The sequence below is a fragment of the Etheostoma spectabile genome, chromosome 17 (assembly GCF_008692095.1).
Source record: "Etheostoma spectabile isolate EspeVRDwgs_2016 chromosome 17, UIUC_Espe_1.0, whole genome shotgun sequence".
Lineage (NCBI taxonomy): Eukaryota > Metazoa > Chordata > Actinopteri > Perciformes > Percidae > Etheostoma > Etheostoma spectabile.
The window spans coordinates 9,022,929-9,033,006 of record NC_045749.1 but is presented as its reverse complement, the minus strand read 5'-3'; the positions used below and the strand labels follow the sequence as shown (position 1 = coordinate 9,033,006).

The following is a 10,078-nucleotide window of genomic DNA, read 5'->3' as shown; positions in this document are numbered from 1 at the left end:
TGCTCAGGACCTATTCATGCACAAATGAAGAGATGTCAGAGTGAGTGGGCTGGACCAGCGCCCTGACACTTTCGTTGAGCGTTTGGTGGGGGGGCTTGAACCCTCTGGTTCCCTCCCTACTACTGCCACCACAATAATCAGAGGTAGTATGGTATTTTTTTCTTTGTGTAAAGTGTAAGTCTTGCTAATGTTCCTGTGTGCAGACTGCAGTCAGAATGGACTGGATCACCCCTCAGTGGACATGTCACTGGAGGACAACTCAGGGATCCTGGTGGATGGTTTTGAGAGGACCTATGACGGCAAGCTTAAGTGCCGCTACTGCAACTATGCCACTAGAGGCACAGCTAGACTCATTGAGCACATCCGAATTCACACAGGTAAGTGTTTATAGGTCTTTTCCAGGGGATGATATTTAAAAGGTTTTGTTATTTAGCCTGTTCTTCTTAATTAAACAGGAGAGAAACCTCACCGCTGTCACCTCTGCCCATTTGCTTCGGCCTATGAGCGCCACCTGGAGGCCCACATGCGATCACACACAGGAGAGAAGCCTTATAAGTGTGAGCTTTGCTCCTTTCGCTGCAGTGATCGTAGCAACTTGTCGCACCATCGACGTCGACGCCACAAACTCCTTCCAATGAAAGGTGCTCGCTCACTTTCCCACAAAAAGATGCTGAGTGTTTTACAGAAGAAAGCCAGCTCACTGGGCTATGGTCGCCGACTCCTCATCAATTTTAACCCCCCTTCTATGGTGGTGCACAAGGCTGACAATGTGAACGACTTCTCCCATGAGCTTCCCCACTTACGTCAGGAGACATATGACAATCAGAGTCATGCAGTCGAGGACGGGCACTCCACAAATCAAAATCACCATCACCATGATATGGTTATGGATAACCCTCTTAACCAGCTGTCCACCCTGGCAGGCCAGTTGGTCAGCCTCCCTGCAGAGTCCCAGGCCCAGATTCAACCTCCCATGTCTCCAGGAGCAGAGTCTATAGTTGATGAGAAGCCCTTCCTCATCCAGCAGCCCCACCCTGCTACAGCTCCCGTGGCTGTCACCAGCATGGCCCGTGCCGCCTCCTCTTCCCCAATCACCCCGGAGCCCCGGGCTCCTCCCCACAGCAATTGCAGCCCAGGAGGGGGACCCTGCAGCGAGCACAGTGGGCGCACCAGTACACCTAGTATCTCTAACAGCCAATCCAGTACACCGGCCCCGGGCCTGTCTGTCCCACTCCAAGACCCCCACATGCTGCATCACTGCCAGCACTGTGACATCTTCTTCCCCGACAACATCCTCTACACCATTCACATGGGCTGCCATGGATACGAGAACCCATTCCAGTGCAACATCTGTGGTCACAAGTGCAAGAGCAAGTACGACTTTGCCTGCCACTTTGCCCGAGGTCAGCACAAGTAATGGATGAACAAGGAAAACTTTGAAAGACCTTTTAACGGACAGCCTTGTTTTTATTAATTCCATAGTAATTTTATTTATTGGTCTTTTACTTGGCCTTGATGTAGCCTAGCCTTTGAAAGTTGTACTTATAAAATGTCAACATTCAGATGGTTTCATTTTGTATAGTTACAGGTGCTCATTCAAGTATATTATAAATGGATGATCAGTGTTTTCAGCAGGTTGAGAATTTATTTCTGGTGGATGAGAGTTACATTCACATGCTGCCATAAATCAGAAAAACAACTTTCCTATTTAGCCAAACTAATTACCCTTATTTAATGTAGTAGGTTACCAAATTCACATCACGATGGATGGATTTTGAAAAAGACATAGCCCGTGGATGAAATATTGTTCCTATGTCAACGCTTCTCTTCAGTATATGAGCTCAACCTTTTTAAATCTGTCTTTTAAATGCAACACCAAGGTAACTCTGACAATAATGGCTTTCATTGTACCTATTTAAAGCTTAATTAAATGGGTACCATTTTATACAGTTTATATGGCCTCATAACAGCATCTCCCTTAAGAAAAATACAAAATTCAAAAAGAGAAGAAACAAAATAAATTCTCAACCCTTTGGAGCTATATCTAAAGATTGCTCTTATGTTACTGAAACAAGAGTGAAACTGTTGGCCAAGAGTGGTCTTACTTAAGGCTTGTTGAAATGATTTTTCAGTGCTTGGTGCAGTACTACTTTACTTTTTCTTTGCAGTGCCTGACATAATCACTTTCTTATGTGTCCAAGATTGAGAGGACTGTTACTTTGAAGATCAGCAGATGTTATTAGAACATCCTCTAATTACTGTAATGAATAGTCCCTGAACTTTAGAAAGTTTGGCCATTGTCGTTTTCTATGGTAGCTGTGATTTTTTTTGCCAAAATTCTGCTCTATGAATGCTGCTAAAAACGTTGGAATCAAAACAATATGGATGGCAACCACAGAAAAAACCTGGTCAAACTTTGTATAGGCTTGTTTCAGCCAGCCAGCTAAGTAGTCGGGTTGTTTTGAAGGTCCTTCACACAGTGCCCTTCCTTGACCAGCATCATGGTAACGCCACTGGGATTTTCCTATCCTTTTAAATACATCATGTCACATTCTGATGTTTTGATATTGTACTAAGTCACTTTGATATCCAGTATCTCCGTGTTTAGGACCGAATTACCAAGTCTTGTGTCTCATGTGAACTTTTTCAGAATTGCCACGTAGCACCGGGGATGCCACAGTTTAGCCTTTGTGATAACGCACACTGAGATTCCCCATTCATCAAATGGATCCTAGTGCTTTTCTGAATATTTACTGAGTATTGTATTCTGAATTGTTGGATAGATGTTCAGTGTCAAAAAAGCAAACTAATGTTGCAGGATGATTGCTGCATTAGCAAGATTGTTCTTTGTCTTGGGTACTGTTGTCTGCTGCTTAGCAACATGCGTGGAGAACATAGTTACTGTTTTTAGGACCACCTCCTTGTCGCCATTGATGCTTACTAGTAATAGGGGCATCCAGTAATGACTGCCTTATGTTCTCGCAGTGTGTCGTACTGTAGGTCCATAGGTAATAGTGAATGTTGAAGCCTGTTGGCGATCACTCTCCCTCTGGGATTGGAACTCATTTTTTTGTGAGACGGATTAATCATACTAATTTATAAGTAAAGTGTTTTCTAACTGATCTGCATTTTGTTTTTTGTCTTCCTTTTCTCCATTGTCTTTGTATTCAAGAACAGAAATCAGTAACAGTTATATCAATATTATGGGGTGTTAATATGTAATGTTCATATTTAAGGCTATGATACAATGAGTTACACCAACAGATTGTCTTTTGATGCTTTTAATCAGGTAATTGAGGTGATCAAGAGAACAATGGTGCAAACAATTTAGTGTCACAATGAACAGAATGAGCTGTAACAATTAGTTAAGAGTATTAAAGCAGCAAATTGCAGAATCTAGTTAAGCCTTGTCCTGCTTGGGAGTCTCTTCTTCCTTTTTTTCAGGGTCTGGAAAAGAGAAAAGTTTTAATGTAATGTTTACTTGAGATTACAAATCTTTTTTATTGCTAACCTAATATTAAAATTTAATTAATCAACTTTTGGTATCAAAACAAAGTACAACTGGCTAGAGACCTTTGAGTTTAATGGGTCCCAGGACCAAAGTTTGACGGTCATGTTCTGACCCCAAGTCTCTGGCCGCCCGTTTGTTGCAGCCACGTCGACAGCGAGAATTGTAGTCCGAGGCTTGGCATATCAGGACCTTACACTGTATGTACACCGACTCTGTGGCTCGCAGGAACTGGAAGGCCTTAAATGTGAAACGGGCATAGGCTTGGGTGCCAGTGATGTAGCTCACGTAGGTGTTGTCCACGGGACAGCTAAAGGTGAAAAAGAGACAGTGTTACTTCAAGAGCAACAGAAGAGCAAAGTCCTGTAATCACCAAGTATTTTCTTTTTTTAATATTTGTTTTTTTGAGTTAAAGTACCAATACTACAATGCAAAAATACTCTATTAGTAAAGTCCTGCATCTAAAATTCTACTTCAGTAAAGTATCAAAAATACTAAATACTAATTACTACTTAATATAAGTAGCATTTTACTGTTGTAGCTGGTCAATAGTTTAACTACTTCAACAGTTGGGTAGTTTAGTCCAGTGCAATCTTAGGGTCTGGCCTTCCTGGAAGAGTCACCAGATAAATCTATACAGGTCGTTAGATGATTACTGGGCTTGGTGAAAAAACGTTCTGCTACAGGAATGTATATTGTATTTTTGGAGGGGATTTTACAGGGGAAATTTCTCTATGGTGAAACAGCTAACAACGTATTGACATGTCAAAAATGACAACCTTTTTAAAGGTATTTTTTTTGCAATTTATTCACCAACATGCATTTAAACATAAAATATTAACCTGTAAAGGAACCAGTAACTGTAGCTTTAAAATAAATGTATTGGAGTAAAAAGTACAGTCAAATGTTGTACAGTAGAAGTATAAAATGTAGTACCTTAAAATCGACTGAAACAAGGCACACTCATCTTACCCATTGCGGACCAGGTAGTAAGGTCTGGTCTGGAAATCATGGGGTGATGGTGAGGTCACACAGGTGTCAAGAAAGAGAACCAGGGAACTGTCACCCCTCCTCAGGTTCACTTGGACATATAAGTTCTGGTTGAGTGTCACCTCGTATGGAACTTGAGTAACCTGAGAATGTGTGAAAAAACGTCAACATGGTGTGTACGTATTTACAATAGGGACTTTCTGTACAAACACCTGTTGACACACCTTGTAGTAGAAGTTGCTTGATGTGTAGAAATCCATGCTGGTATTAAATCTGCCTGTGCCTGTGATGCTGCTGTTATCACGATGTTCGACAACGTACATGATCTGGGCCACTGAGTCCTGCTCCATTCGACAACCCACGTTCATCTTAAAGTGAGACTGGCGTGTGATCTCCCCGGAGCTGGAGGTGTAGGCGTGGAGGGTGTTGGTGTACACAACTCTGTCATTCTCAAACTGTTCAAGGTAGAATATATCGTAAATAGTCACACTCTCTCTATTCTTACCATCAAAGTAATTTGCGGAATAATTATCAGAAAGTAGGCCTAGTGTATATTGTTAAATATTCCCATAAGGTGACGGGTTGTGTACCTTTCGAATGTTGCCACAAGTGTTAATGGGGAAGTTGAAGACCACCTGATATGTGGAAACCTGTGGTCTGCAGTGCGGGTCATTCAGGTACAGACTGTGGCCATCGTATCCGAGAGAGTTCAGGTAAGTCCTCTCAATCACAATGTTCATGTTGTCTGAGGAACAGTCCACTCGACCTGACAAGGTGTTTACAAGATTTTTACAACAGTGTCAATGTTTTCTAGCGGTGTGATTTCAGGGTCCGCATGGTTGGTTGGTCTGTCCACCACTTTGGTCCAGACTGAAAATATCTCTACAACTATTTAGAGGACCGTTAACATGACAGTTTGTACAGATGTTCATGATCCCCAGAAGATGAAGCCTACTGACTGTGGTGACCCCCTTCATAGGTGACCCACTGTTGCGCATCCATGAGGGTGACATTTGTGGTTTTGAATAAAAGGCCTTAACATCTATTGGATGAATTTAAATTAAATGTCACAATGAACTATAATAACTTTGGTCATCGCTTCACTTTCCACATAGCCATCATCATCAGGTCAACATTAAATTTTTTGTCCAATACGTTTGTTTATGAACAAATACTTGTAAAACTAATGACATTCCCATAAGCCTCAGCTGTACGTTGTGTTTACTTTGAACATGTTGAATATTGTCATATTTTGACATGAGCTAAGTCAGTCCAAACATAACATTTTACACACACATGATAAAAATCAAAACTAGATGTCTACCATAATTCTACCTGAGCTTGGTGGCAGAGAGCTTATGAAGTCAGCATTGAACCCTCGGCCAACCACGGAACCATCAGTCCGGAAGAGCACAGTCAAGTAGTTGGAAGTGGAGTAGAAAGAACTCAGACTGTTGTTGCACACTTTCCCCAGATACCGTGAGCTAACAGATGGCCCATCATAGATGGAAATATAGTCACAGGAGCAGCAGTTCTCCAATCTGTTTTTATAAAAAGATAATAAAAAGACACAATTGACTCATGAAAGAAAAACTCATGAAATTGTTCAAGTGTGTATGTGATAATTATCAATTTAGAGCTTAGTTTAGTTAATAATATTCCTGAGAACTGTATGTAATTTTTGTCTTCACATAATTTCTCCATTTGTAATTCATATAGCAATCCTGCTAATGATGAATGTATGTTCTCCAAAAAAAGCGGTTTTGTTCACTCACTGCAGGTAGGTGAATTCCAGGAAGATTCTTTGGTCAAACGCAGCCCTGAGCTGCCAGACACAGTAGGCATTGTCATGGTAGTAGTTGGGGTGGTTGGGGCTGGAGAAGGTGCCAGAGCCAAACAGAGAACCTCCACAGGGTTTTACTAAAGGTGGACAACATAACACGCGTGTCATTGGAGTGAAATATATTCTGAGCAGGCTCATGTTGCACACTGAGGATCCTACCTGTGGCTGGCATGTTAGTTGTGATTGAACAGTAGGCTGTTTGGAAAAAACAACAACAATAAGTACATGAGTTTCAGGATCACAACTTCAGTGGAAACTGTGATCAAAGTGTGCTGTGCTTTGAATGACACCATGCTTACAGTAGAAGTCATAGCAACAGTTGCCATTGTATTGACAGGAGCTTGAGCAGGAACAGCTTCCCATGTGACTCCCGCAGTTGTAACGACACGAGGGCTGAGCTGAGAGACATGGGAGAGTAGTAAGAAATGGCAGCAATCTTTCCTGCTAGCAGAATGAATGACAGGGCGGTTTATTCCCATATACTGAAGGTTATTGAGAGGTGTTCATACCTGTGGTGGGTGAGGGGCAGTGAGCTACATAAAAAAGAGAGGAGAGTAAAGTCATTACAATTGTTCACACCTCTAATTACTGATACAACTGTTGTTTATTCTGCAACAAAAAAATATGTCCATGTCCATGTGGTCAGCAGATGTTTTATAGAAACCAGTATGGAGGGCATAGCAATAGTCTAACTGACTTAAATGACTTGAGCTGCCTTTCTACATCTGGCTGGGATAGAATGACTCTTTCTTTACATACATGTTCTAAGTGGAGAGTATGGTCAGGTTTTTAGAGACAGGTAGGCTAAATGCGGAGATTGTCTCCTGCTACTCAGACTTCAGCACCAATAATAACACTCTATGTTTTGTTGTTGAGTTGCAGGAAATTGTTAGGTGAAATCCAGACCCAAATCCGAAAATCAGATACACCAATGTGATTGGTGCAGCTTAGCTACCAGGGCATAGTTAATGATCATCATTACTGAATGCCAGAGTGACTCACTGAGCAAATTCAAATTGTGTTCTCACAAGAACTCTGGATTTCCAGGGTAGGAAATTGTTTCAGTCCGGGCTATACTGGCAGTGAGGTAAAAGGACGTGTACAGTATACTCCAGCAGAACTGCTTGTTGGATAGACAAAGACCTGTGGAAAACCCCCTTCCCCTTTCTGACATCAGAATTTGGGAAGGGCTGTTTCCGACCATTTTTCAACAATCTCTCATTTACACCCAATTTAGGCAGTGATTGGCCAGATGTACGGAGGAAGAAGCCAGGGTTTTAACTTCTCTCTTTAGCTGTCCTTTTTCTTTGTTACACAACTACTAAATTTAAAGAAGAGTCAATAACACTTTTTCCTCTCCACTTGGTCGGACAATACAAACTGAGGTGACATTGAAGACCCCCATGACATGGACACTTTAAATGTCTAGAAAACTGTGAGTCTTGAATCTTTTGTATAGAATTTAGAAATATCTCCCACAGTGTGTACTGCCGCAAAATTCCGTTTCAATAGGAAACACATTATATTAAGATGCCAGTTTGTATCACGATACAGTGAATTTTTTTTTTGGAAGCTTAGGATAATAATTCTGTTTATTCCTTTATGAAGGTACTGGATGAGGAATAATATTGCAGTGTTGCATTTCAGGAGGTGAAAGATGCTTTTCTGTAAAATCGGTAGATTGTAGTGTGTAGCGGCTTCTCTACTGAGCTTGGGGGACATGATACTTACAGTAGTAGTCATAACAACAGTTGCCATTGTATTGACAAGAGCTTGTGCAGGAACAGCTTCCCATGTGCCTGCCGCAGTTGTAACGACATGAGGGCTGAGCTGAGAAATACGAGAGAGTGTTATAACATTTCAGTTATCTTTCCCGCTAGAAGAATAAATGATTGACGGGGTTTATGAATTATTTCCTTATTCTCAAGGTTGTTGAGAGGTTTTCATACCTGTGGTGGGTGAGGGGCAGTAAGCTACATGAAAAAAGAGAGGAGAATAAAATTATTACAATTGTTTACACCTATTATTACTGATAACCTTTTGGTTTATTCTGCAACCGTGAACAAACAATATGTCCATGCCATTTAGTGTGCAACAGCTTCTCCCCTGAGCTTGGGGGACATGATACTTACAGTAGTAGTCGTAACAACAGTTGCCATTGTATTGACAAGAGCTTGAGCAGGAACAGCTTCCCATGTGCCTGCCGCAGTTGTAACGACACGAGGGCTGAGCTGAGAGACACCAGAGAGTGTTAAAACATTTCAGTAATTGAATATAGGTTTTATTCTTTCACATGTAGGTTGATGAGAGGTTTTCATACCTGTGATTGGTTTGGCAGTGGTTGACAGGCAGGTAGCTACGTGATAGAAATAAGAGAATGAAGTGATTACAACATTTACACCTCCTCTTACTGTTTAAGACAAACATTATGACACAGCTGCTGTGTAATCTGCAAATGGGATGAAAAGCATTGTATCCCATGAACTGACAGGCACTAAGGAATTTGACAGACTGATTCCTTCAGCAAGAGAGGGATGCAGAACCTGTTAATGCTGTTGACTTGTTAGATTTGGCACTTACAGTAGTAGTCATGGCAACAGTTGCCATGGTATTGACAAGAGCTTGAGCAGGAGCAGCTTCCCATGTGCCCACCGCAGTTGTTATAACACGAGGGCCGAGCTGTGAGGCACAGGTTGACATTACAGTATATAATAATTCTTACATATCAAGTACTTCAGGGTAAATTGTAGCTTGAAGGGTTTTTATACCTGAGGAGGGAGGGCTGTGAGTAGTGGTTGGGCAGTAATCTACATAAGGAGAGAGAGAAATGAAGTTGGATCCTTGTTTATTGCATAATAAATTATAATATACCACATGTGTGTTTTGCAATCTTAAACAAACAGGTCATTCTGTGTCCTTCTCAGCACAGCAGTACGGTGGAATTTGACAGACAGATTTGTCCAGCTTGGGAGGGCTGCAGAGGTTGTTAACGCTGTTGATTTGTTTGACTTGGCACTTACACTGGTGGTCACGGCAACAGTTGCCATAGTATTGACAAGAGCTTGTGCAGGAACAGCTTCCCAGGTCCCAGCCGCAGTTGTAACGACATGAGGGCTGAGCTGAGAGACAACATTTACATTATATTCAGATTACTTAAAAAAAAAAAAAAAAAGTATGTTTTTCTTTAATGAAACTTTTACTGAGGGAGAATAAAATTACCAGTTGCTGTTGGTTCAGGTGTGGATAAACAGTAATCTGTAAGAAAGAGAGATTAGATTGGTTAATATATATAAATGAACAATCTATTTTTATGCTTTCTTTCATTTCAACAAAGACATTTTTACTGCTACATCCTGGTCTTAGCTCCAGTGAAAGAAGTATTTAGATACTCAGATACTCAGGTAAAAGGCACTTTGAGTATTTAAAGTAAAACAATGTATGTTCATATGTTACGTTATCATCAGTAAATACACCAGCAGCATTTTACTGGTTGAGGTGTAACTAGTTTTAACTAATTTATTTTAAAAGTTATTCAGTCCAGTGGTTCCCAACCTAGGCCCAATGTGACCCTCTAAAAGGGTCACATTGTAAATCTGAGGGATAAAAAAAAACAAATGTTTTTTTATTTCATATTTTGAACATTTCTCCTATCTTAGATTTTTTTGTGAATTATTTAAATTTATTCTAATTCTTATTCTATACCTCTTTGTTTGAACAGGTATTCAAATGAAACCATA

General features: G+C 40.9%; 2 protein-coding genes across 2 annotated transcripts in view; one reads left to right on the top strand and one right to left on the bottom strand.

Annotated features, from left to right (window-relative positions):
* Positions 1 to 3,122, top strand: part of ikzf5 (IKAROS family zinc finger 5) — a 4,262-nt gene extending 1,140 nt beyond the window's left edge. The window contains exons 3-4 of the mRNA XM_032540541.1: positions 204 to 377; positions 456 to 3,122. Of these exons, the coding sequence (XP_032396432.1) occupies positions 204 to 377; positions 456 to 1,417 (1,136 nt within the window). The 3' untranslated portion in view covers positions 1,418 to 3,122. The remainder of the gene's footprint in view (positions 1 to 203; positions 378 to 455) is intronic.
* A 143-nt stretch (positions 3,123 to 3,265) lies between these two features.
* On the bottom strand, positions 3,266 to 8,691 carry LOC116704867 (deleted in malignant brain tumors 1 protein). Its single transcript, XM_032540542.1, has 14 exons — positions 8,662 to 8,691; positions 8,474 to 8,572; positions 8,291 to 8,314; positions 8,073 to 8,171; positions 6,851 to 6,874; positions 6,641 to 6,739; positions 6,501 to 6,536; positions 6,274 to 6,418; positions 5,834 to 6,039; positions 5,089 to 5,264; positions 4,723 to 4,953; positions 4,481 to 4,641; positions 3,574 to 3,818; positions 3,266 to 3,447 (listed from the first exon to the last, which is right to left on the bottom strand). Exons 2-14 carry the CDS (start codon positions 8,535 to 8,537, stop codon positions 3,401 to 3,403), a joined length of 1,557 nt encoding a protein of 518 aa, XP_032396433.1. The 5' UTR covers positions 8,538 to 8,572; positions 8,662 to 8,691; the 3' UTR covers positions 3,266 to 3,400.
* Positions 8,692 to 10,078: the final 1,387 nt, after the last annotated feature.